This window comes from Lepidochelys kempii, chromosome 7, assembly GCF_965140285.1.
Source record: "Lepidochelys kempii isolate rLepKem1 chromosome 7, rLepKem1.hap1, whole genome shotgun sequence".
NCBI lineage: Eukaryota > Metazoa > Chordata > Testudines > Cheloniidae > Lepidochelys > Lepidochelys kempii.
In genome coordinates this window covers 124048223-124075288 of record NC_136386.1, presented here as the reverse complement: position 1 = coordinate 124075288, position 27066 = coordinate 124048223, and the positions used below count along the sequence as shown (strand labels likewise).

Sequence of the window (27066 nt, the reverse complement as noted above, 5' to 3'; positions counted from 1 at the left end):
ATCAGATTCCTTTTGGCCCAATCTTCCAATTGGTCTAGGTCCTTCTGTATCCTATCCCTCCCCTCCAGCGTATCTACCACTCCTCCCAGTTTAGTATCATCCGCAAATTTGCTGAGAGTGCAATCCACACCATCCTCCAGATCATTTATGAAGATATTGAATAAAACCGGCCCCAGGACCGACCCTTGGGGCACTCCACTTGATACCGGCTGCCAACTAGACATGGAGCCATTGATCACTACCTGTTGAGCCCGACAATTTAGCCAGCTTTCTACCCACCTTATAGTGCATTCATCCAGCCCATAGTTCCTTAACTTGCTGACAAGAATACTATGGGAGACCGTGTCAAAAGCTTTGCTAAAGTCAAGAAACAATACATCCACTGCTTTCCCTTCATCCACAGAACCAGTAATCTCATCATAAAAGGCGATTAGATTAGTCAGGCATGACCTTCCCTTGGTGAATCCATGCTGGCTGTTCCTGATCACTTTCCTCTCATGCAAGTGCTTCAGGATTGATTCTTTGAGGACCTGCTCCATGATTTTTCCAGGGACTGAGGTGAGGCTGACTGGCCTGTAGTTCCCAGGATCTTCCTTCTTCCCTTTTTTAAAGATTGGCACTACATTAGCCTTTTTCCAGTCATCCGGGACTTCCCCGGTTCGCCACGAGTTTTCAAAGATAATGGCCAGTGGCTCTGCAATCACAGCCGCCAATTCCTTCAGCACTCTCGGATGCAACTCGTCCGGCCCCATGGACTTGTGCACGTCCAGCTTTTCTAAATAGTCCCTAACCGCCTCTATCTCCACAGAGGGCTGGCCATCTCTTCCGCATTTTGTGATGCCCAGCGCAGCAGTCTGGGAGCTGACCTTGTTAGTGAAAACAGAGGCAAAAAAAGCATTGAGTACATTAGCTTTTTCCACATCCTCTGTCACTAGGTTGCCTCCCTCATTCAGTAAGGGGCCCACACATTCCTTGGCTTTCTTCTTGTTGCCAACATACCTGAAGAAACCCTTCTTGTTACTCTTGACATCTCTGGCTAGCTGCAGCTCCAGGTGCGATTTGGCCCTCCTGATAACATTCCTACATGCCCGAGCAATATTTTTATACTCTTCCCTGGTCATATGTCCAACCTTCCACTTCTTGTAAGCTTCTTTTTTATGTTTAAGATCCGCTAGGATTTCACCATTAAGCCAAGTTGGTCGCCTGCCATATTTACTATTCTTTCGACTCATCGGGATGGTTTGTCCCTGTAACCTCAACAGGGATTCCTTGAAATACAGCCAGCTCTCCTGGACTCCTTTCCCCTTCAAGTTAGTCCCCCAGGGGATCCTGGCCATCCGTTCCCTGAGGGAGTCGAAGTCTGCTTTCCTGAAGTCCAGGGTCCGTATCCTGCTGCTTACCTTTGTTCCCTGCGTCAGGATCCTGAACTCAACCAACTCATGGTCACTGCCTCCCAGATTCCCATCCACTTTTGCTTCCCCCACTAATTCTACCCGGTTTGTGAGCAGCAGGTCAAGAAAAGCACCCCCCCTAGTTGGCTCCTCTAGCACTTGCGCCAGGAAATTGTCCCCTACGCTTTCCAAAAACTTCCTGGATTGTCTATGCACCGCTGTAGTGCTCTCCCAGCAGATATCAGGAAAATTAAAGTCACCCATGAGAATCAGGGCATGCGATCTAGTAGCTTCCGTGAGCTGCCGGAAGAAAGCCTCATCCACCTCATCCCCCTGGTCCGGTGGTCTATAGCAGACTCCCACCACTACATCACTCTTGTTGCACACACTTCTAAACTTAATCCAGAGACACTCAGGTTTTTCTGCAGTTTCGTACCGGAGCTCTGAGCAGTCATACTGCTCCCTTACATACAGTGCTACTCCCCCACCTTTTCTGCCCTGCCTGTCCTTCCTGAACAGTTTATAACCATCCATGACAGTACTCCAGTCATATGAGTTATCCCACCAAGTCTCTGTTATTCCGATCACGTCATAGTTCCTTGACATCACCAGGACCTCCAGTTCTCCCTGCTTGTTTCCAAGGCTTTGTGCATTTGTATATAAGCACTTGAGATAACCTGTTGATCGCCCCTCATTGCCAGTATGAGGCAGGAGCCCTCCCCTCACAGACATTCCTGCCTGTGCTTCCTCCCGGTATCCCGCTTTCCCACTTACCTCAGGGCTTTGGTCTCCTTCCCCCGGTGAACCTAGTTTAAAGCCCTCCTCACTAGGTTAGCCAGCCTGCTGGCAAAGATGCTCTTCCCTCTCTTCGTAAGATGGAGCCCGTCTCTACCCAGCACTCCTCCTTCATGGAACACCATCCCATGGTCAAAGAAACCAAAGCCTTCTCTCCGACACCATCTGCGTAGCCATTCGTTGACTTCCACGATTCGACGCTCCCTACCTAGGCCTTTTCCTTCCACGGGGAGGATGGACGAGAACACCACTTGCGCCTCCAACTCCTTTATTCTTCTTCCTAGAGCCACATAGTCCGCAGTGATCCGCTCAAGGTCATTCTTGGCAGTATCATTGGTGCCCACGTGGAGAAGCAGGAAGGGGTAGCGATCCGAGGGCTTGATGAGTCTCGGCAGTCTCTCCGTCACATCACGAATCTTAGCCCCTGGCAAGCAGCAGACTTCTCGGTTTTCCCGGTCAGGGCGGCAGATAGATGACTCAGTCCCCCGGAGGAGAGAGTCCCCGACCACCACCACCCGCCTTCTCCTCTTGGGGGTGGTGGTCCTGGAACCCCCAACCTCAGGACAGCGCATCTCATGCCTTCCAACCAGCGGAGTCTCCTTCTGCTTTCTCGCCCCAGACATATCATCTGGTCCACTCTCCACAACGATACCTGTGGAGAGAATAATGTTGCTGTTATGTATCATTTGAGCTCTGACAAAGTACCCAGCACTGTAGAACATGTCTATGGAGGGGATTTCTTCCTAAACCCAGGCAGCCCATGGCTGATTTGTCCTCATGGATGGAGGCTGGTGTCCCTTTATGTTCCCCCCCCCCCAGCTTTTTGTTAGGGGGCTTATTCCTTCACCCACTTACTTCCCTGGTCCTTCTTGCATGAACAGAGAGCAACAATACCGAAGTCCAAAGGTGCAAACAATTCGATGTTTATTGGGGTGAACTTCCAGCAAGCACGATTCCAGTTTCCTTCCTTAGTATCCTCCTTCCCCGCTCTGACACCACAGAGCCTTACACTTGTGTCCCTGTTCCCATTCCTGCCCTTAGCCAAACATGATTCCAATTTCCCCAGCCCCATTCCCTGTTCCCATTTCCCCTGTTAGCAAAACATGATTCCAATTTCCTTACCCCCATTCCCTGTTCCCATTTTCCCCACACACACCCACCCCCTCCCACCCACACCCACTCACTTCCTCATTGACTACAGTTTATATAGTAAAACTTGAGTTCTGCTTAGCTATACCTTAACCAATCATTTTCCTGAAATTTAACTAACCAATCCTAACATATTGTAACATGATTATGTAACCAATTATATCCCACCACCTTAATTAGTTTACACCCAGCAAAATTAATTATACAGCAGACAGGAACAATCACAGAACCAGACAGAGATTATACAGATAAACCATAGCAAAGTGGGAACTATAATGACAAAACAATACAGAAGTGAGGATTTCACATCCCAGCTATTGATAAGTCAATTCTTGCCAGACAGGATGCTCTCAAACTAAGTTTCCTTTTACATTTTCTAGGCACTTCCCTTTCTCTGGAGGTGATAGGAATACAATCCTGTCCTGATAGTGCCTAACAGCCCAATAGCACCTGATTTCAATGTGACTAGTTTGGAATGTGAGGATGTGACCGGTCGCTTCCTAGCTTATGGCTGCCTCTGCTGCTCAGCCAAAGGCCCCAGCCCAAGCACAGGGCCACAAACTGTCACAGCAAGAGAAGGCCCCTACACCGGCAGACAGTGACTTTGACTCTCTCTTTTGTACCTCTATAACTAGCCAAGTGATAAGAATACACCTAAATTCTTAGAGTATAGGCCTTTACAGACAGGCCTGAATATCTATATCCTAACACTTTTTACCTAGCTTGGGTACCCATGTTTGAGGTTTGTATAGGGTACATCTGTGCAGCCCACAGCAGCGCGTCTCCCAGCCTGGCTCACCGGGTTTGGGCTTGCGGGGCTCGTGCTCCAAATAGCTGTGCAGGTGTTGAGCTCAGGCTCTGAAGCGGAGGAGGGTGGACTTGAGAGCCCGAGCTGCAATGTCCACGTGGCTGTTTTTAACCCGCTGCCGTGGACCTGGCTTCATGCACCAGGCTGGAAGGCTTCCTGCTGTGGGCTGCCCCAGGCAGTGCAGGTTCACCCTCAACGGCTAATCCCCACGAATCTCTTTGCAGTGAGAGTGTCCTGTGACAACGAGTTCCACAACCAGATCCTTTTAAAATGTGGAGCCTTTTAATTTCTTTGGGTGTATCCCTTGCTTCTCTTTTCTGAGTGGGTAAATAGGGGCTCCCAAGTGACCTTCCTTTGACCATTCGTTTTATGAAACGAGAAAGCATTTAAGGCCAATATCCCATGGAGGGATGGGAAAGAAGAGAGCCAGTGATGCTACAGGATCACTTCTATCTTGGGGTGGGTACATGTGAGTGATGTCCACTTGCTCTGACTCCAGGCCCGCACAGTTGTTCCACCCCTGCCCCGGAAGGTGTAATTTAAAACCCATCCATTCTATCAGAATCCCATCTAATTAACCCCTCTCTGCCAGACCCCATAGTCAGGGGAGCCTTGAGAGGGATCATCTGTAAACTAGGGCTCAGACTGACGTACATTCCACAGGAGCATTGATGTTTCCCTGCTGTACTGAGTGTTTGTAAAGGGTTTTCAGATCCCCTACTGGAAGATGAAAAGGATTGCTATGAATAACAGCCCACCTCGCCTATAATGCGCGGCTGGAAATGACCTGAGCAGGCTAAAGCATGAATACTTAGTGTGCAGCAGTAACGCTTCCAGCCTAATCCCTGGAGAAGAGACATGGAAGCAGCACCTTTGAAATAAGTCTTGAGATCTTGTAATAGAAAGATAACAAGGCTCTCGTGTATTGGAGTTCCTGAAGGCCACTGCTCCTCCTTCCTGAAGAGAAAAACTTTTCCCTTCTTTTGAAAAGTCTGGGCTCAGTAGGGAAATATGCCTGTGTGACGCTCAACCCGCTGCACCCCAACTGTGCCCTTATGTTTACTCAATACAGCAGGTTAAAATTCACACCCTCTGGGGCTCATTTTCCCTTTAATAATCACATGTCCTAGCATTGAGCAGAGCCAGCAGCCCAGAGTCAGATCTGTTTGCAAATTCAATGTGGGATGTTTGTGTGCACTGTCCTGAATGCAGTGTCACCAAAGGCTTTTGGAGGGGGCATGGGTTAACACGCTTTTCCGCTGTATGAAGGTGGCCTGTGTTTTCAAAATCTCTTTCTTGTGTTTTACTTTAAAACCAGCCAGAATGTCCAGTCTGGTCTTCCCTGGTGTTCTGGAGGATTTGTTGGAGGTCTCAGAACTGTGACTTGGGAGCTGTCTTTGCAGGCTGGGGTGAAGACTCCGAACGGGGATTCCTTTCTCCCACATGGTTCTCAATTATTCGATCAGTGATAATGGAAAACAAAATAAAAGCAGAGTTTGAAACAGTCTGAATAAAAATTGCTTCCCTGCTCAATCAGTTCCTTCATATTTAGGGTCTGATAACTCTGCCAGCCTTCTAGTTGTCCCATAGAGTTCCAGGGCAGACAGGGCCTGAATTTCTAAGGTGAAAAGCAAGTGGTGGGTGTGGGGAAGCCCTTAACATTAAAAATAAGCCCTCACAGGCTTTCTAGCCATCATTCGCACCTGGGACAAGTCTCTAGGCACCCTTGAGTCTCTGTGAATGCTGCGGTTAGAGCTCAGGTCTTTATCCGTCAGCACCGTGGTCAGTGCACTACTGCACTGCCTGTCTGCCAGAGCTCTTCTGTGTAATGTTCCGGCTGGTGTAAGCAACAAAACCGATCTCCCTCGGAGATCTGACGGAAGGGCAGTTGTGGTGCTCGAGGAAGGGCTTTTCACCTGGAGTGTTGGCCAGGGGCTAAGCTCTGCATCCTGAGTATTGGGGAAAGGCAAACAGGTGAGCCAGAGAGAGACCCCTCTGCGACGTACCAGGGTGCAATCCAGACTGATGAGCAGCTGTGTCACCCCCTTGGGCACCTCACAATGCCTCGCTGCAGTAGCTCCCACCTGGGCTGCTCACAAACAGCCTCCCAGCATGTAAGCCACTCTGTGTGTGTGTCTAACTGCAGCCTGCCAGCCACACTTGGGTTACTCTCTGGTTCTCACCAGCCTTGATTACACTGCAGGGTGACCCCAACACACCCCTGGTCCCAGACACTTCCCCCCCATAAAAATGTATGTCCTGCAGCGCCCAGCCTTCTCCTGGAGAGAACAAAATATTTTACGTCCGTTATTCCTTAAAAGGAATAATTTTCCTGTCCATTATCTCAAGTAGTGATTCACACTTCAATTTAAACACACTAGATTAGATAAAACAGTAAAACAAGTTTATTAATTACAAAGAAATTTTACATGAGTACAGGTAATGAGGCATAAAAGTCAGAAACGGTTACAAGGAAAATAAAGAGAAGATGTTTACTAATGCCTAACTTAACAAACTAGATTAGATTCAAGCAAAATTTCTAACCATGTGCTTTCGGCGGTCTTACTGACTGAACCCCTCCCGCAGAGTCCAGTGAATGCTTCCTGTGTTCCTTCAGGTGCAGTGAATACGATGGGCAGGAGGAGAGAGAGGGGTGCAGTGCGGTGTTCTTTCCTCCTTTTTATAGTTTCAGTCCCCCTCTTGAAAAACATTTCCAGTTGGGCACTAGGAGACAGTCTATGCGGAAGGATGTTCCCTGCTGCTTTTTCTCACCTGGTTGAGGTTCCTTTGTTTCCCACCCTGCTTGATGACTCTATTTACTGCTTAAGTGCAAGTTAAGCAGAGTGCACGTTCCTTTGTCGAGGACAGACCTGTTTGCAGACTTCTGTTGGAGCAGGGCTGTGCGGTTTGGAACATGAGTTGTTAACACCGTACAGGGGAATCTTATAACTTTACATGCAACATTGCCACATATTTCCTCAGGACAATACTGACCAAAAAATTATGAGTTTTCAAATGCTACCTTACAAGGCACACTTTGTACCAAGATCATTACACTAGTGAGTAGGGTGTGACTGAAGGGTGTATTCTGTCACACTCCCGAGAGAGCCTGTGCTGAGGGAGAAATCAAATCTGATGTTGTGTTGTTGGCAGAGACTCCCGATAGCTCAGTGGGGTGTAGTGGTCCGGCTTCTGGGGAGATGGCTTTAGGGCCACGGTGAGACTATTTACTCTTGCAGGGTGGGTGAGTAGGTGTGTGAAGAGTTTGATACTTGGCCTCTTGCCCTGTTTCAGCCAGGGAGAGTCTTTATGCTCTGAGTCCACATGCCGACCTGTTGGCGCAACAAGGCCTAGTGGCTCACGTAGGCTTGGTTTTGTTCATTTGCAGACGAACACCGGCTCCACAGCGGCAAGCTCTGTCTTATTATCCTGACGTGCATAGCAGAGGTAGGTCTCGTACACGATTCCATCTCATCAGCATACGGCCATCTGTCTCATGTGACGCCCTGGCTCCACGCGGGTGTCCCTTCCCCTTGCGTCCTGTCACGTGGGCACTGGAGAACTGCAGAGGGGTAGGGAGATGGAAACCCTGCTAGAGATGGTTTAATCCTTTGCTGTGAAGTCCAGCACTACTGCTGTTAGCACTGAGCCTAAACTAGTGGAGTGTTGCCTCATTTCAGGGAGTGTCGGCTTCTTGTGTCACACGTGGGGAGCATGCTGAACTCAGACCTGCTCCGCTCTCATTTGGCGTGCGTGTTAGGTCACTAGGGGACACCTTGAGATGTTCCAGGCACTGACGACACCTGACTCCGCATTGTTCATGCTAAGCAGACGGTGCTGTTCTTCAGCCATCCCAAGTCCTGACAGGGAGCAGGGGCTAGCATTGGAGGGAGTGGCCATGGCTTCCACAGACGGGGCCCACGTTGTCCCTCTCCTGCCTTGAAGGAGGTGGGTGTTGTCACCCTGCTGGGCAGACTGCTCAGGTGGGGAGCCAGAGGGTCAGGTCCCAACTGGAAAAGGGTTTTGGTTGCCCACAAGTAAAAACCTTCCATTTAGAGCAGTGATACTCAGACTGAGGCTCGCGAGTGGCTCTTTAATGTGTCTCCTGCGGCTCTTTGCAGCAGATGCTATGAAAACACTGTGCAATTTAATTATGAACCAGTTGGCTTTCCCTGTGTTATTAACCAATTGTAGCTGGTAAGAATAATCCATATAAAGTAAATATTTCTCTGTCACACTGTTTAAATAGGAATATATAGTACCATGGTGGATCACTTGAAGATTACTCGTTCATTCCCTCTGGGGCACCTGGCACTGGCCACTGTCAGTAGCCAGGATACTGGGCTAGATGGACCATTGGTCTGACCCAGTCTGGCCATTCTTATGTTCGAATAGCGCTCTAGTAAATGAAACGATGAATTCCCACTCCTGTGGCTCTTTTGCATAATATTGATTGCTAATTTGGCTCCTGAACCACTGAGGTCTGCATGTTGCTGCTTCAGAGTGGCAAAGTCAGCAGAATTGCACCGAGTGCTCTGCTTTTAAAGTCATGGTTCATAAAGTATTTGTTCAAGGTGCTGCAGAAGAGCTAGTTAACTCTGATTTCATTACAAATGTTAGGAATGAGCTATTCTTAGCACCTGCTCTCATCAGAAAGGCATGTAGACAAAGGGAGAAGAGAAATATCCCCTGTGTCTAGCAAAGGCATGTTTGATCCTGGTATTAAATGGAGGGGATATTTATTACCACACTTGGCAGGGTATTATATGGAACGCCGTTTGGTTTAGTGTGGATTTTGGAATGAGATTTCCCTGAGGATTGGAGCTGCTGAGCCACCTACTAGCAGCCTGTCCTGCCATAACTTCTGCTGTGATGGGTCCATCAAGCTGCCACTGTAACCCTTCCTCTTCGCTCTGTCTCGGGGACGAGGAATGAGAGGCAGGCAGGAGAACCTCCTTGTGCATTTTACAGCCCACATTAAAATGTTCTTGGCGCTGTTGTACGTGGAGTCTGCGACGTGGGTGAGCAAAGAAAGGCCTGGGAAATAAATGACTCTGGTGCAGGTGTTTGTGCAAGTGGAGTCGCTTGGGTTGTCTGACTAGAGGCACAAATTGGGAACAGGAAAGAGAAGACTCAGGCAAGCGCCTCTTCCTGCTGATGGCAGCTTTCTAACCTTGAGTTGCCTGCAGCTGTGAGTTTTGCCCTGGGGCAGGGGGGTTGCTACTGGGGGGTTGATGCAGTAGATGTTTCTCAGCTCAGGCTTTGCTCTCTTCAATAGGATCAGTATGCAAATGCTTTTTTGCATGATGACAACGTGAATTTTCGAGTAAACCTGCACAGAATGGTGAGTCTTCCCTGCAGGTTCCTTCCTTTCTCCTTGGGGCGGCTGAAGCCAAGGTTGGGTCCTCAGCTGGTTGTGTGTTGTGTCACAGACGCCCTGCCTGGGGCCAGTGCACGTGAGAACCCAGTGATCCCTGCTGGTGCAGGTGTGGGGAAGAAACGCTGCCATGGCAGGAGAGGCTCAAGACTCCTCCTCAAGGGAATGAGCTAAGCTGGGGAGTGAGCAGCCTGGCTCCTTACTGGCTCGCTCAAGGGGCTGGGTGAGGGCTGGCTTTTGAGATGCATCTGGCCAGCGTAGCCGGGGAGACGATGTGTAATGGGAGGTCTGTGGGGACTGGAGGAGTTAGTGCAGTTTGGGAGCAGTCTGCCTTAAGATTCAGCAAACGTTAGGCCCCATGTGATAGGTAAATGTGCATGTTGTAGTGGACCCTAACCTCTTTGAGCTCAGTTCACTCCCTTTTTCAGATGGGTGATTTGCCCCTCAAGTAGGGGATGGGGTGTTTTTAGCACTGTCTTGACCCAGGGGTTCTGCTGCAGGAAGGCCCTTTCATTTGCATCCAAGGGTCGACAGGAGCCCAGCTGCAAGAGGATGTTGTGAATTTGTGCATGCTCCCTCAGTGGGACTTGGCTGCAGGCTCCAAACCTCCGACCCGACCCGCAAGCTGGTCATTCCACCACTGGAATTGCTCTCCAGCAAAGTTTTTCCCCATTGGCGGCCAGTGGCCTGGGAGATGGCGGTGTGACCACGCCAGGACAGACTCAAGCTCTTTATTTTTAAAGCAAGCGTAGCCCCAGGCTGTCAGCCCCTCTTTCTCAGCAGCAAGCATGGAATGGGAATCCATGGAGCGCCCTCCAGTTACACAGCTCAGAATCAAAGTAACCAAAGCTCCAGCTGCTGTCTCCCTGGTAACCCTCTGTGCCATGGACTGCGGTGGCCATAGAACCGAGGTGGCAGAAATGGAAGAGCCCAAAACTACAGGAGAGCCTGTGGTAGTGATTTTATTTGTATGGAAAGCAGGTGATAATGTGCTGGGTACCATGCAGGCATCTGCTGACTTTCTTTCTTCTTTGTGTGTTTGAAGCCAATGAGACACAGGAAGAAAGCCGCAGACAAGAACCTGCCCTGCCGCCCCCTGGTGTGTGCAGTCCTAGGTGAGTATTGCTAGGGTGGGATCTTCCCATCTCCTGTGACGAGGAGGAAATCAGCTTAGTTTGGGGGAGTTTCCTGGCTACCTATTACCTGTGCAAGGAATTTCAGTTCTCAGCAGGGTGCATTTCATCCCACCCCCTCACTTTCCTCTAGTGAGATTAGGTAGGAGGATCGGTGCCATGTAACATGCTGCATCTTTTAGATCTGTGGAAAGCCACATTCACCATCGGGTTTTCCGAAAGGCATCAGACACCTCGCGTCCATTGCTGAACGAATGTCAATAATGGAACGTTCATTGGCTAATCCATCCAAACGTCTAGGTGGGGAAGGTGATGGCTGGGAATGAGCAGTCTCTGGGTGACTGAGCTGAGAAAAAGCTGACTGGAAAGAAACAGATGTTTGGTGGTGGAAGTGACTGTTGGGCACCTTGCCTGCCTGGAACAGACAAACTGGGCTGAACGTGACTCTCTGGAAGGCTGTTTTGCCTGCCTCTCTTGATGTTCTAGCAAATGTACCCCTTGTGAAAGTGACCAAGATTAAAACTGAGTAGTATGTAGAAGAGTTTAGTCATTCTTGAGGCAAGACTGGATCTACTTTGCTTCAGAGCTGATTGTGTAGATATATGAATGTCCTCTACGTTATCGTCTCGGAAAACAAAGCTGTAAAACATATCTGGCCTCCGGTGACAACTGCGTTCTAAAACGTACTTCCTACCAGAATTTTCCATTGGCGCTAAGGTTTGAAATATGAGTGCAATTCTATGCATCAAAATGAGTGATGTGTTTTTTTATTTAAACAACAGTGCGGGGAAAAGTGCATGGAGGAAGCATGTCTCAGAGCGCTTCCCGTTAAAATGCCAGGCTACTCTCAGTAGCTTCACCCTGGGCTTTCAGAAGAGGTGCCTAATTCAGACTGTTTAGTAAATTATCTCTCTTGCTTCTAACCAGGACTGTTGTGACATGGTGGGGGTGGGGGTAGTTGGGTGTGCTTATTGTTGTCCGCCAGGTGTTACTGCAGCTCGTTATACATTTACTTTGTCGTTTTCCTCCCCGGTCTCCCAGATCTGATGGTGGAGTTCATCGTAACACACATGATGAAAGAGTTTCCTATGGATCTTTATGTGTAAGTGGCCGAGGGCCGGCTGACTGTGAATTTATCCTCTGGAATGGGGGCGGGGAAATCACGTAATACACTTCAGGCCAAAATAACATTTTTCGGGCAGGCGGGCATTCCAGAAGCTCCTAGGTCTGAGCATATATTGTTGAGATGTTCAGTGTGCCAAGAAATTGTCAAAGAAATGAATTTCACCCATCAGACAGCTTTCCTAATCTGCCTGATCAACTACAAAGAGCTGCACAGTGGGGAGAATTGTCACAAAACATTGCGCCAGCCACCAAAGCCAAATCCTGAGCTGGAGACAAAAAGCCGCTTTTGAAACACCAAGGACAGATAAACCAGGGATGTGAGGCCAGTCCGGCGACTGGGAGTCAATTGCAAACAACGTGTGTTCTGAACGCACACATAGTGCCAAATCAGCTGGCAAGTACATTTAGCCGGTGACAGTGTGGGGCTGTTATGGGGCAGGAACATTAATAGTCTTAAGAATCATTTAGATTGCTTTGACCTAGGGGGTGACTGTGGGTCCATAATCAGGGATGTGTGTTATAAATCTGCAGCACATGCTCTGCCAGCCTCTAAAATGCAGCTGACGCAGGTCATAATCCCTAATGCAGTGCCCTCTGGGAATAGGTAGGCCTGGCCCCAGGGGCACTGGAGGTTTGGCCTGGGACGGGATTAGGTACTGTTATCCACCCTCCCTGTGCTTCTTGTCTCTTTCGGGTCCACCACTGAAAGGGCCTTGCTGTTTGTAGCCTGTAGCTTCCAGTCCCAAGGTGTTCCCCGGAACACTGACCATCAGCTGCTGTTGATTTCGGAGGAATAAGAGAAATGATTTAGCTTTTACCAGGCTTCCCCTTGGCACTGCCTGCCTAGCTGTACCCCAAGACCGACCCGGGCCCAACAGACAGACTTGGATGGAAAGGCACCGTGCACAGACGTGGTACATCGCCCTGTGCTGCTTGCATGGGTGCTAGCAACAGTGTCCCAGAGGACACGCCGAGCCTGGCTCACTGCTTCTGTTTGGTTCCTTTTCCCTTTGTAAATAGAGTCCAATGTTAAATACGTAGCAAATGCCATGTTCAGCTAATGTTTAGGGTTTAATCTAATCACACGCTAACTAGGAATTTCAGTCCTTCCTACTGCACCTTGGTACTGCAGGGGATCATCTAACAGCGGCTGATGAAATGTGTATGGACCGTGGGTCTGACACTTGTAGCCAATTTTTAGTTTAAGCCCAATTTTGAGCAGCCTCCCTCTCCAGTTACAAAACTTTTTCAGAAAGAGCTCCTTTCTGCTTAATTTCTGGTGTGTGTGTTTGTGTTTTTTTCTCTTGGTACAAGAGACCTTTCCAGGAAATGTTGCTATTAATCAGACAAGGTGTCTTTAAGATATAAGAGTTTGAACAACAGGATTTTTCCTCACTGAAATTATTTGGAAAGCTAAAATCAACCTGGTCTAGCAAGTTCAAATTTTTATTTTTAAAATTTTGTCCTTAATGAGATCTAGTGCCCGGAACAATTCTCCAGATATTGGGTAGTTAATTCTGGAGTTAGTCACTATGAATATTTGAACTTCTGGGAGCTCTGCAAAGTCTCTGTGGAGTTTATAAAGCCTGCAGGGTTTGGAAACTGCTCAATCCAAAGAGCTGTGGGTCTAGGACATTGTGAAGTCTGGAGGCATAGCATAAGAGTTCTTAAGATCCATAGACAATTAGTCTGGTATAGGACACTTGGAAGGATCGCAGACATCCCTGTTGTAGTTTTTAAGCTCATTAAATAGGTATCTGATTGAAGGAGATTACGAATGCTGCAGCCGTAGTCTGAATGTGTAAATTCCTTTAGCCCATTGGCTTGGGTCCAGGAAACTGGAAAGCTCTATAGAGACTAGCTGGGCGGGGCTTGCACGCTCTGGGAGCCAAGAGCTCCTGTTCAAACACCAGGGGTTTCTATTCACTAACTTCTCCTCTGAGTTCCTGCACACATCCCTTCCACTTTCGGTGTCTGCGCGCCCGGAAACCGAAACTGGAGAACTTTGTCCTCTACCAGGACCTGTGGGGGCACCGCATGCGCCTTCTGCACGCTTGTGCTGCCAGCCAAGGGTTCAAGGGGGCAGGGCTGCCCTGACCCCCTCAGTTCCTTCTCGCTGCCTGTGGGATATAGTCAACTCCTGTGTGATCTTCTCACATTCTTCCCCATTGTCCCTTTAGCAAACAGCCTGAGAGATCTTTACGGCGAGCGGGTAGTTTAGTTGGCAGTGTAGCTGTAGTTTAGACAGGTAATACTCGTTTCGTAAAGAATCTTTGTTTTTATCCTTCTTTCCTTCGAGCTTTTGGCTCTGTACGGGGACATGCCTGTATCCCATGGATTTAAGCGCTGTTCTGGTGCTAACAAATCTGGCCAGTCAGCGAGCCTCACTCCCACCGCTTAAAATGTTTGGGAGAAGGACACGTGAGGCATCAGTGCCCTATCTCTGCGGGGGTAAGACCAAGACTAAAGTTGAGGAAGTTTGACATGGAGACCTTCTGATGGAAGCAGCTCTGTGCCCCCATTGAGAACCCCACCGCATGGTATGCAGGAAATTGGACTCGACTCTGTCTCAGAGCGCACTGCCAGACTTGGGGGTTTCCTTGCATTGAAGGGAGCCAAAGACACCATTCTTCTTCGCCAGTACAGCATAAAAAACAGAAGTCGTCCAGCACTTTTGGCCTCTTCTAGCCAGAAGGAGCCTCTTCTTTGAGGGTTAGGTCCCCTACAGACTTTCACCAGAAGACTGGTACTGAGGCTAGAGCTAAATCAGCTCCTGCTAAGGTTCTCCCTGGAACCACATTCTAGCAGTATAGAGTATTGATTGTGGCACCTTATGCCAACTCCGTTGTTGGGCCCTTTAATGGCATCAAATTCCTCTGTGATGCACCCTGGTATATGGGTGCCAATGATCCCTGAGGTTTAAGCAGCAGCCTGGGACCTTTTGTGCCTGTCCATGCCAGACGCTACTGATGCAGGACGAAGTCCAGGTACCAACTGTTCCTGCCATGCAAGCCCCAGTACTGGGATCTTCGGCACCTACACATTCAGCACCATCTGGAACTGAGCCTTTATCAACACTATCAGGATCTGGGAGCTCTGTTGTGCAGCAGATCAAGCCCATGGTCCCTTCAGCAGGAAAGGCTCAGATGCTTCCTTCGGCACTGTCTGCTGCTTGATGGTCCACGTGTTGGTCTCCAGCTACTCCATCTGGTACTGTGCTGCCTTGGCATTTGAATGCTGACTCTTCCTCTAAGTCTTGTGTATTGAGCTCTCATTACAGGAGGTCTTGCGCGTCTCCTTGTTCCTCTTCATGCAGGTCAAGGCCCAAGTATCGTGGCTCTGACAGGAGCAAGTGCAGAGGTAGGATGCCATGAGGTTCATCCCTGGTACCGTGTCATGTACAGCAGTGGCCTTTCTGGAATCCATGAGGAGTTCCTCCAGACTCAAGGTCTTCTCCTAGACGTTGCTCTACTAGATCCCCATCAAGGTGCTGTTCTCCATCTGGTACCGGTCTCGGTACTGACACCCAGTAGCCAGCAACTGGGGGATCTTATTCCTCTGGGTTCTGACCCTCCTGCTATGGCTGTTCAGCAAACAGTGGCGCAGACAGACACTTTAGTGCCTCTGCTCAACACTTCCTCATCATCACCACATGACACTGCTGTTCTGGAATAGCCTTTCCCAGGTCCGGACAATTATAAAATGTACCAGCAACTTCTGGAAAGGATAGCCACCTCCCCGGGTATTCAGAGTGAATTGGTCCAGGATAATCCACACAGGTTGGTGGATATTCTGCCTATTAGATCCCACCAAAATTCTTTGGCAAACTCCCTCTTCTCTAAAAGAGAAAAGGAGTACTTGTGGCACCTTAGAGACTAACAAATTTATTTGAGAATAAGCTTTCGTGAACTATAGCTCACTTCATCGGATCATCACGAAAGCTTATTCTCAAATAAATTTGTTAGTCTCTAAGATGCCACAAGTCCTCCTTTTCTTTTTGCGAATACAGACTAACGCGGCTGCTACTCTGAAATCCCTCTTCTCTGACACCCACTGCCAAAAGAACAAAGGAGAGGCACTAAGTTCCATCTCAGGGGCATGAGTGTTTTTATTGACATCCAGACCTTTGGTAGTGGCAGCTGTGAATGAGAAACCAAGGCCAGGGCATTCTAAATCTGCTCCCAAGGACAAAAATGCAAAAGAGCTGGACTTATTTGGGAGAATGGTTTATTTGTCTTCAGGACTGCAGTTTAGGATTGCAAACCATCCGGCAGGCCCTCTTAGCCCATTAGGGTTTTTCCAGCTGGGACTCAGTGTTCCAATTTACAGACAAGCTGCCAGATGTTCCTAAAGAGGAGCGTAGAGCTGCACTAAATGAAAGCCACCTGGCGGCAAGACCATCTTTACAGGCTGCATAGGACAAGGCAGATTTGGCAGCTTGAGTGTTGATACCGGCAATCACTGGGCATCATGCTTTTTGGCTGCAGTTATCGAGCATACCAACAGAAGTCCAGCCAACAATTGAGGACTTGCCATTTGAGGGCCTGAATCTGTTCTCAGGAGAAAACAGATGAAACTTTGCACTCTTAAAGATTCTGGGGCAACCCTAAAATCTTTGGGCATTTATACTCCAGACCCTAAGAGAAAGTTCTGCCCACAGATCTCAGAAACAATCTCAGAATCATTAGCAATTCTAATGGAGGACAGGTGAGGTCCCAGAGGCCTGGAGAAGGGCAAACATAGTAGCTATCTTTTAAAAGGGGAAAAAGAGGGCCCAGGGGATTATAAATCAGTCAACCTCATTTTGATACCTGGAAAAATACTGGAACAAATTATTAAACAATCAATTTGTAAGCACCTACAGGACAATAGGATTATAAAAAATAGGTAATGCGGATTTGTCAATAAGAAGGCATGTGAAACCAACCTCATTTCCTCCTCTGACAGTGTTACTGGTCAAGTGGATAGGAGGGAAGCAGTAGACGTGGTATTTCTTGATTTTAATAAGGTTTTTGGCACAGTCCCACATGACATTCTCATCAGCAAACTGGGAAAGTGTCGTCGAAATGAAATGACTATACAGCAGGTTGACAGAGTATACCCAAAGAGTGGTTATCCAGTGTTCACTTCTGGGAGGGCATATTTAGTGGGGTCCCGTAGGGGTCATTCATGGGTCTGGTACTCTTTAATATTTTCATTAGTGACTTGGATAATTGAGTGGAGAGTATGCTTCTAAAAATTGCGATGACACCAAACTGGGAGGAATTGCAAGCACTTTGGAGGACAGGATTAGAATTCAAAACAACCTTGACAAATCAGAGAATTGGTCTGAAATCAACAAGATGAAATTCAATAAAGACAAGTACAAAGTACTACACTTAGGAAGGAAAAATCAAATGCACAACTATAAAATAGGGAACAACGCGCTAGGTGGTAGCACTCCTGTAAAGAATCAGAGGTTACAGTGGATCACAAATCGAGTATGAGTCAACCATGTGATGCAGTTGCAAAAATGCTATAATATTATTCTGGGGCCTATTAACAGGAGTATCATGTGAAAAATGGGAGCTAATGAGAACTGCTCTACTCAGCACTGGTGAGGCTTCCGTTGGGATCCTGTGTCCAGTTCTGGGCTCCACACATTAGGAAAAATGTGGATAAATTGGAGAGAGTCCAAAAGAGAGCAACAAAGAGGATAAAATATTTAGAAAACCTGGCCTGTGATGAACGGTTAAAAAAACTGGGTGTTTAATCTTGAGAAATGAAGTCTGAGGGGGGACCTGAGAACAGTCTTTGAATATGTTAATAGCTGCTATAAAGAGGACAGTGATCACCTGTTCTCCAAGTCCTCTGAACGTAGGCCAAGAAGTAATGAGCTTAATTTGCAGCAAGGGAGATTTAGGTTGGGTATTAGGAAAAAATGGTCTATAAGGTGTGACAGGGTCAGGCCAGATGGCTACAGGAGAGTGATATAAGGTAGATATATTAGCCCCAGATTAAGCAGGTCCCTTTTCCCTGAGTAAGATAATGGGCTGTTCCAGAACAATCAGGAAGTTGCTGGAATCAATTAAGGCGGGCTAATTAGGACACCTGGAGCCAATTAAGAAGCTACCAGAATCAGTTAGGACAGGCAGGCTAATCAGGGCAACTGGTTTTAAAAAGGACCTCACTTCAGTTAGTAAGGTGCGTGCGAGGAGCTGGGAGCAAGAGTCGCAAGAAGCTGAGAGTGAGAAGGCATACTGCTGGAGGACTGAGAAGTACAACCATTATCAGACATCAGGAGGGAGGTCCTGTGGTGAAGATACAGAAGGGGTTGGGAGGAAGCCATGGGGAAGTAGCCCAGGGAGTTGTAGCTGTCACATGGCTATTACAAGAAACACTGTAGACAGCTGTGATCCACAGGGCCCTGGGCTGGAACCCGGAGTAGAGGGCGGGCCCAGGTTCCCCACATCCCCCCAACTCCCTATTGGATACCAGAGGAGTTGACCTGGACTGGGGGTCCCACCAGCGGGGAAGGTCCCTGGCCTGTCCCCCGACCCACTAGGTGAGCCAACCTTTTCCCCATGCTGGCGAGCGATGAGGGTAGCTGAGTGGACGGCAGGTTTGAGCCACTAGCAAAAGCGGCCAAGCTGAGGGCTGCCGTGAATCTCTGAGGCGAGCAAATCTGCCAATAAGCACAGGCCCCACCAAGGCAGAGGAGGAACTTTGTCACAAAGGGTAATTTAAGCTCTGGAATAGACTTCCAAGGCTTTGCCAGAAGCTGGGAATGGGTGACAGGGGATGGATCACTCGATGATTCTCGGTTCTGTTCATTCCCTCTGGGACACCTGGCACTGGCCACTGTCAGAAGACAGGACACTGGGCTAGGTGGACCCTTGTCTGACCCAGTGGGCCGTTCTTATGTTCTTAAGGCAGGTTGTGGAATCCCCCTCTTTGGAGGTTTTTAAGAACAGGTTGGACAAACACCTGCAAGGCATGGTCTAGGTACACTTGGTCCTGCCTCAGTGCAGGGGGCTGGACTTGGTGACCTCTTGAGGACCCTTCCAGCAGATTCTTGTAGCAGATTTTCATTATTGGTTTATGGTCCTCCCCACTTTGACTTGCCATTAGCCCCTTGAGTCTTCACAAAGCACATGACAGTGGTGGCACCCATATCTGGATGACTGGCTGGTTTGAAGTTGGTTTCAGGCAATATTGGACTTACGCATGAACTTCAGGGCATTTCCTCATCCATCAGTCTCCTGTGCTGACGAGATGAAAGGAAAACCTGTCACTTCAGAGGATTTTTTCCTGGGTCTCCTCTTGCATTCATCTGTGCTATGATATTGCTAAAGTTTTTCTACCTCAAAGAGTTTTAGCACACTCTACAAGACCTCATGCAGCATCAGCTGCTTTCTTGGGTCACGTACCCATCAATGACTATTGCAGGGCTGCATCTGGGTCATACATTCACTCTTCATTATGCTCTCCCCCAGGCCTGACGAGATGATGCTAAATTTGGGAGAGGGGTGTTGGAATCCTTGTTCAGGTGGACTCCAGTACCTTCCTCCATCTGGAATTGCTTGTGTCATGTGCAGACACTGAGATAAAAATAGTTACATACCTGTTTGGTACTGTCGTGCTTTGCAATGCACTGCACATGTATTTTGTGCTGCTCAAATCCTGAATTTGGGCTGGGGGTTAGAGGAGATAACCCTTGCGGCCCCTTCTAACCCTATGATTCTGTGTCCATTCCACAACCCACCCTCATTCCACCCTGCCTCAGAGTGGCAGCAAACTCTGGCTTCTCGTGTGATTCTGCCCCTTTATGCCCTTGGCTAGCAGCATGTGTGTGGAGGGTGCATGCACCGCCCTGACAGGTACCACTGTGGAGGAAAGTTCTCCGGCTTTGGTGCACGTGCACCTGAAGTGGCATGGACGTGTGCAAAGCATCTTGAAGAACAACAGTTTCCAAACAGGTATGCAACTGTTTTCTCTCGAGATCCTGCAGACTTTGCCCAGGAAGCTGCAAGCTCCACAGATGGACTTGTTCCTAAAAAGTCTGGAGGTGCTTGGGCACTCTGGTTGTGAGTTCAGTAGGAAGACTTAGACATGCTGTAGATCTGCCAAGTGCTACATTTACTGCTTTGGAGCTGGCGTCTGCAGGCGTTGCCTCTGGAGCTTAATCAGCACGGGCTGTAAACTCAGTGCTGTCTCCTGGACGCCCCAGGATTTTTGCTTGTGGACCTTGCAAGGACCTGTGTGCGCTTGTGATGCTGTCATGCGTGTGGAGCTGGTAAGGTCTGTTGCACCTGTAACTGATTCCAGATTCAAGGAAGTTGCAAGCTCACTGAACTCATCTGGCAAAGCATGTCAGTTCTGCGAGCCACATAGCTCCTTTTCATGGACCTTCTAGGCTCCTCATGCCAGGGCAGTGAATCTTCTAAACTCCCCGTGAGGAAGACTGTCCAAATGTGAGAAACCAGTGACCCAAGAGAGCCCTGGGGTATTGTTCTGTAAGTGTTTCTGTAGCACATTCAGTCACTAGGAGCGTGAATGCTGCCATGCGAGGTGCTCTCTCCAGTCTTGTCCTGGTGGCCCTGCTTCCCTTCAGGCAGCAGGCCTGAGACAGTGAGTCAAGCCCTCCTAGTTAGGGGCTTGGTTCAACTTGCCTTTCTCCCCATCCTGCCATCTGCTGTCTATTCCCTTCCTAGAAGTCTAAAGGTCTGCTGTGTAAGAGTTTAAAATGGCCACGGCAGTGTCTCGGTGGTGAGTGATAATCTTGCTGTCCTCTCTCTGTTCTAGGCGGTGCATTCAGATCGTGCACAAGCTGCTGTGCTATCAGAAGAAATGCAGAGTGAGGCTTCATTATACCTGGCGGGAGCTCTGGTCAGGTACCTCGAACCATTTACATTCACCTGTCTTTGTACATGCTCCAGGAGCTGCTCCTCCCTTGCTAAGAGCGCTCTTTCCTTGGTGAACTTTTTAAACCACAGCTACAGCTTTTGTCAAAACTGCTCGATTTTCTTTTAAAAATCACTGCATGGTAATTAGATCCCTTTCAAAACTCCTCCTCCTCCTCCTCTTCGCCTCCTCTGTATCTGTCTTGGATTCTTCTTGGATCCTTATAATAGTAGCTAATCTGCCTTCTTCTATGGCCCTGATTACCACAGTATCCAAGTGCCTCATGTTTTTTTATATCAGTCCTCAGATCCCCACTCACCTGATGGGAGCAGCATTCCTTACTGGAGGCTATTTCTCCCTCCAACAGCTGGGAATAGCGGGGTGGCTGCGGTGCAGGAGAAGCTGGGTTTGTTGCAGCAGGTGGGCTACAGAGAGGCTTGTGTGAGGAGCTGCGCAATCTCTTGACCTCAAATATAACCGGGAAGGCGGAGATGCTTCTAAACTCTGGCCCTTGTGTTGTTCACTGTGGGGGGCACTTTGTGCCACTCCCCCCACTGAGCGAGAAAAAGTCTTTTAGGGGGTTGTTTTTGTTTCCCATTAAAGGGAGTCGGTGAACATTACCGTGGACACAGCACTGTATGCTTTTATCGGGTGGTGCAATCTTTGTATTCACCCTAACAGCCCTAATCCATCGCTCATTTCCAGGCTTCTCTTCCAGTCCTGCAAGCAGGAGAAGCAGCTGAGCTGTGAGGGTGCAATTACTCCCCTAGCCTTTGTGGGTTAAAAGAGAGGTTTCTGCGAATTGAAGGGGACCTGATCCCCTGTGTCCTGCTCTGGGAGTTGTGGTTCAGGTCTAGGATTGATGGCTTGGCTGGATTCATGCAGTTCTTGCCAGGAACTTGGCTAGAGGATGGCTGTTGAAAAGATGTGCTGGGGGGTTTCTGAAGTGGTTCTCAGTTTGCAGTCGAGTACTTTCCTTTGGTCGCTGTGCCCAGTTGAGTGCAGGGATATGGAAATGCACCAACAATCAGACTTTGTTTCAGTTATTTCATTTGGCCGTTTGTGACATGTGACCCATCCTGCCTTTCTCGGTTTATTCCTGTAGGGGGTGAAGTGGGTGCCCTTAATTAATTAGTGAGTTCTTTCCAGTTGCTTTCTTCAGAACCCAGCCCCCAGAGGACAGGTTGTGTGGCAATGAAATCCATGCCAATAGAAACGGTATCCGGCAGTGAGTGTGCTGTAGTTGCAGGATGGAACTCAGAGCTGTACCCCACACCTCCCGGTTAGCTCATTTCTGCATGGCCAGGGCAGGACTGTTCCCTACAATACGTTGATCGGGGCTTTATCGAGTCTGCTTCTGCAAGTGCCAAGCGATAACCTTTCCACAACGTCCCTTAAGAGACTAGTCCACAGTTTAATGATCTCACTATGAGGAATCATTATAAACCTAAACTTTCCTTTCTAAAAATTTCGTCCCTCTCCTACTGCACTCTGAGACTCAGGACTCAGGGCATGTCTACACTACAAAGTTGAGGTGACTTAAGTTACGCTAATGTACAGCCACTGCAGTAATTAAATCAGTTGTGTGTGTCCACACTAGTTTCTGTCGGCAGTGCGTGTCCTCACCAGGAGCTCTTTCACCAACTGTCAGTGTAGGGCGCTGTGGGGCACTGACAGCCGGAGCCCTGCCAGGCGGGGCTGACAGTGGGAACAGTCAGTGCAGCGTCTACATGACACTGCATCGACCCAACTACAGCGACCTAAGCGCTACACCTGTCAAGTGGGCGGAGTTACGGTGGTGTAGTGGGTGACTTACACTGGTGAGCGCAACGTTGTCGCGTAGATGCTTACAGAATTAGGTTGATGTAAACTGTCTTACCTCGACCTAACTGTGGGGTAGACCGGGCCTCTATATACAGGGCCAGTTTTGTTAGCTCTCACTAATTAGCTACTGTTGATACAAGGCTTAGGAAAAGTGAAGTGCTTTAGAAGTGTGAAGAGCTGCTTCTGCTCTGAAAGGAAAGCAGGGAAGAGTAAAATGCTCAGGAATGGTCAAGTGTGGGTGTGCAGACATACCCTGCACACTTCAAGAGCTCAATGGTTTTGGTGAGATTCTGCATGCTCAGTGAAATCCTCTTAGGAAGAAATATAATGCAGCAAGGATTGTGCTGTTGTTTTTCCTGCAGGGAAATGCCACTCGTCAGCAGCTGCTTCACTAATTCACACAAGCCCGGGGAGACCTGGAATTAAAAGACACCACACCTGGAACAGGTGTGATTTTCCTGAATGATGTCTAGGGCAGGCTGATTTCCGAAAGGCTGGCTCTCCCTGGGGACAAGTTGGGTGGTTCAAGTAATATTCCTTCACCAGGGAGCTGTTTGATTTCCCATGGTGCTCCTGCCACTGGCATGAGTGGATGGGGATGTTCTGCCCTCGGTCTGTTGGCCAGCTGATGCCCTATTGGGTTACAGAAATCTTTGCACCCTGCTCTGCCCTTTCTGAGCCCCCAGCTGGCATGCTCCCCATCTGCTTCCTGCGCCAGACCACAGACACGGTGCCGATGGCTGTAGTGCCACCAGGGGTCTGCAGAAGGGAGCTCCAGGTCTGCAAACCTTCAGAGCTGTGGAGCGCCAAAGCGACGTCAGCCTGAAGCTCGAGAGGTGCCTAACAGAGAGCCCTAGAGGCCTGCCTCAGTCCCTTCCTCATGTAGGAGGTGCACGGACTGAGGCCAGGGCTCTGCGGTGAGCCCTGTGGCGTAGCAGTAGCGAGCACCCGGGCAGAGATATGGGGTGGCGGACAAATGGGAAGGCTTGTGAGGAGCGACTGATGGGCAGGGAGGGAGTTGTGCATGGCACATCGGAGGAGGAAGGCTGCTCTAGGCATAGAACTGAGTGGGAGAGGGAGACAAAGGGAGCGTGGTGCGGAGAGGAGGCAGCAGAGAGTAGGGCGTAGGGGAATTGTAGGTGATGACAGCAGAATTGTGCAGACCCGTCTCTTCTCTTCCGGAGTCTAGTGTTGGCAGGTCTCTAAATAAGGCAAACAGCTTGTGTCCCCTCTACTGGAGAGAAGTGCTACCTCGGTGTTAAACGTTGTCTGCGCATAGGAGGCCAGCAGCAGCGCTGCCTCCGAAAGCTTCTGCAATCTCCTGCGGGGACTTGAGCTTTGGGCGAGATCTTTCAGTGAGACGCAGAGGAGTCAGGAATGCTGCGGAAGGAAACACAGCCACAAATACAACCCAACCCTCTTGTGTATGATGCTGCCGTCAATCAGTGTGTGGACCCCCGGTTGGACACCCTGCTCCTGGGCATGTGTTTGTGCTCACATGCTGTCACTTAGGGGCTTTTCCCTTTTCATGGTCATGTGAGTTTGCGGGAGAAAGGCAGCTAAGGGCTGGACCAGAGACCAATCGGATTTATTCTTTTACCCCAACCAGTTGTATTTTGAAATAAATCCATAGCACAGGATGTGCTTCGTAGGTATTAATCCTCCATGGCCAGGAGCATGGTATCTGTCCCTACTTAGGTGGGCTCAGATGCCCACACCGATTGGCTGGCTGGTGAAGCATGAGGAAAGAGTCCGAGTGCCTTACCATGAGAAGTGTGGGTGTGAAGCTGTCCGAGGAGCTGACCCCCTTGCAGTTTTCTTGCTTTTTAAAAATATTTCTAGTTGTATTTTGTAACTGTCAGCCAAGTCCTGAACAGAGTGACTCCTTCTGTGTCCACCAGAATCCTCTGCTCAGAGTATCCAGCTTATATTCAAGACCTTGAACAAAAGAAACTGGATAACATAGGGGTCACAGTGACAGGGGAGCTGCGCATTGGGTCCCTGTGAGTGAGTCCCTCCTGCTTGCAGCCGTCTGGTGACAGATTGTGCCACCTTCACCCTCGTCCAACCACATGGTCCCAGCACTCTTCAATTGGATCTCTGGCCTTGCACCCCCGTTTACTGGCTGTGGTAAATGACAGACCCTGCTGGGTTGGGCACCTGAATGCCCTTTACCTGCGGGAGCCTGTGACCAGCAATTGATTAAAGTGACTCAAAAACAGCTTCTTTGAAGCAAAGTATTTATTCCCCCAAAGGTCCACAGCCAGCAGACCAAAGAGATAAAACAATAAAAGGCCTGTATGCCAGGTCCTACCAAACCTGTATCTTTTCCCTGCAAGGCTTGGGTAAGTTCCACTCAGCCTAGACCCCTACTCCTGGCCTGGGAGAGACAGACAGCCCCTGTCGTGTTCTCCCAGCTTCTCTGCCAGAGACTCATCTCCAGCCACTGCTGCCCCCTTGTCCCTCTCCTCTCTAGGCTGGGTCTTTCATGGTTTGGTGCCCCTTTGATCCTAGGCCTCGGAAAACTGAACCTGCTAGCCTGGTGGGAGCCAGGCAGGTGGACACTTCCCAATTAACAGCTCCCCCCATGTTCCTGGAAGGACCCTGGGTCTTCCCTCTGGTCTTAGCTCTGTCATCATTTCGTTTCCTGTTTGTTTCTCCCCAGCCGCCTCCCCTGATTTAGTTCCATGCAGTCTGCAAGGATCATATCAAACAAGTACGGTGAGGTGCAGATGATACTCATAAAAACACAGATATGTCCCTCGGTCTCCACAATAGGGTTTGAACCCCGCTTTCTGGTTTGAGCACAGAGGTCTCCCTTGACGCAACGTGCAGCTTTCTGATTTCTCTTTCTCCCACTGTTGGCTGTGTGCATAATGATCTGTTTTAATACTTAATGACCACCTACCCTCGTGGGCTTACGCTGTAGAGCTGTGCATTGCTGTTACAAGTTGCACGGGGGAGTCAGGGTTTGTGTTGCTTTGTCAGGAATTTAACTGAAACAGTTGTTGTGGAGCTTCTCTGTTGCCACAGCCAATTAAACACCAGCTATGCCACAAAAAGGAAAGGCCAAGCCTCCGAGTGTGGTAATCCCCTCTTTGCTGTGTTTGCTGTTCCACCCCTTGCTATTGCCCAGAAGAACTGATGTCACCTCCTGATACTGTTCTCACTGTCCCCTTGTATTTATCATTCCAGTACAGTCTTTAATTACATGATCAACCTAAACAAACTAGGTAAATGCAACCTAGATGGAGCTACTATAAGGTGGGTGCAGAACTGGTTAGAAAACCGTTCCCAGAGAGTAGTTATCAGTGGTTCACAGTGATGCTGGAAGGGCATAACGAGTGGGGTCCCACAGGGCTTGGTTCTGGGTCCGGTTCTGTTCAATATCTTCATCAATGATTTAGATAATGTCATAGAGAGTACACTTATAAAGTTGGCGGATAATACCAAGATGGGAGGGGTTGCAAGTGCTTTGGAGGCTAAGATTAAAATTCAAAATGGTCTGGACAAACTGGAGGAATGGTCTGAAGTAAACAAGATGAAATTCAATAAGGACAAATGCAAAGTACTCTACTTAGGAAGGAACAATCAGTTGCACCCATACAAAATGGGAAATGACTGCCTAGGAAGGAGTACTGTGAAAAGGGATTGGGGGTCATAGTGGATCACAAGCTAAATATGAATCAACAGTGTAACGCTGTTGCAAAAAAAAAAAAAAAAAAAGCGAACGTCACTCTGGGCTGTCTTAGCAGGAGTGTTGTAAGCAAGACACGATAAGTAATTCTTCCGCTCTATTCTGCGGTGCTATGGCCTCAGCTGGAGTCTTGTGTCCAGTTCTAGGCACCACATGTCAGGAAAGATGTGGACACATTGGAGAGAGTCCAGAGAAGAGCAACACAAATGATGGAAGGTCTAGAAAACATGACCTGTGAGGGAAGATTGAAAAAATTGGGTTTGTTTAGTCTGGAGAAGAGAAGACTGAGAGGGGACATGAGAACAGTTTTCAAGAACATAAAAGGTTGTTACAAGGAGGAGGGAGAAAAATTGTTGTTCTTAACCTCTGAGAACAGGACAAGAAGCAACGGGCTTAAATTGAAGCAAAGGCGGTTTAGGTTGGACATTAGGCAAAACTTCCTAACTGTCAGGGTGGTTAAGCACAGGGTGGAATCTCCATCATTGGAGATTTTTAAGAGCAGGCTAGACAAACACCTCTCAGGGATGGTCTAGATAATACTTAGTCCTGCCATGGGTGCAGGGGACTGGACTAGACGACCTCTTGAGGTCCCTTCCAGTCCTAGGATTCTATGATCACATCCTATTTCTCCTACACACAATACGCAGTGTGCTCCACAACCATGTAGTGTGTTTCTGGTATATAAGTGGCGGTTACTGTCTTTGATGGACACAATAGCTGAGGGTGCTACATGTGTGTGTTGTAGGTCCTAGAAAAAATGGTATGGTGTGTGGTATTGGAAAGAGCAAATGTGTTCATGTAATTAACGTCTTTGTCGTGTGTGCACACAAGGGGGCAGAGTTAAGGGTGCTTTGGTGTTTTCTGACTATTGTGTCTTCACATTC

General features: G+C 48.7%; 1 protein-coding gene across 6 annotated transcripts in view; it reads left to right on the top strand.

Annotated features, from left to right (window-relative positions):
- Window positions 1-27066, top strand: part of ARMH3 (armadillo like helical domain containing 3) — a 187588-nt gene that overhangs the window by 55012 nt on the left and 105510 nt on the right. For 4 of the 6 annotated variants that reach the window (XR_013636111.1, XM_078853891.1, XM_078853892.1 and 1 more), the window contains 5 exons: window positions 7532-7590; window positions 9422-9487; window positions 10566-10635; window positions 11695-11755; window positions 20563-20651. The exons of 1 other annotated variant lie outside the window; for it this stretch is intronic. Coding sequence is in view for 4 of the 5 variants with exons in the window: in XM_078853891.1 (XP_078710017.1) it covers window positions 7532-7590; window positions 9422-9487; window positions 10566-10635; window positions 11695-11755; window positions 20563-20651 (345 nt within the window). In the remaining variant the exon portion in view is untranslated. The remainder of the gene's footprint in view (window positions 1-7531; window positions 7591-9421; window positions 9488-10565; window positions 10636-11694; window positions 11756-20562; window positions 20652-27066) is intronic. One more of the 6 variants, XM_078853893.1, reaches the window with a different exon arrangement.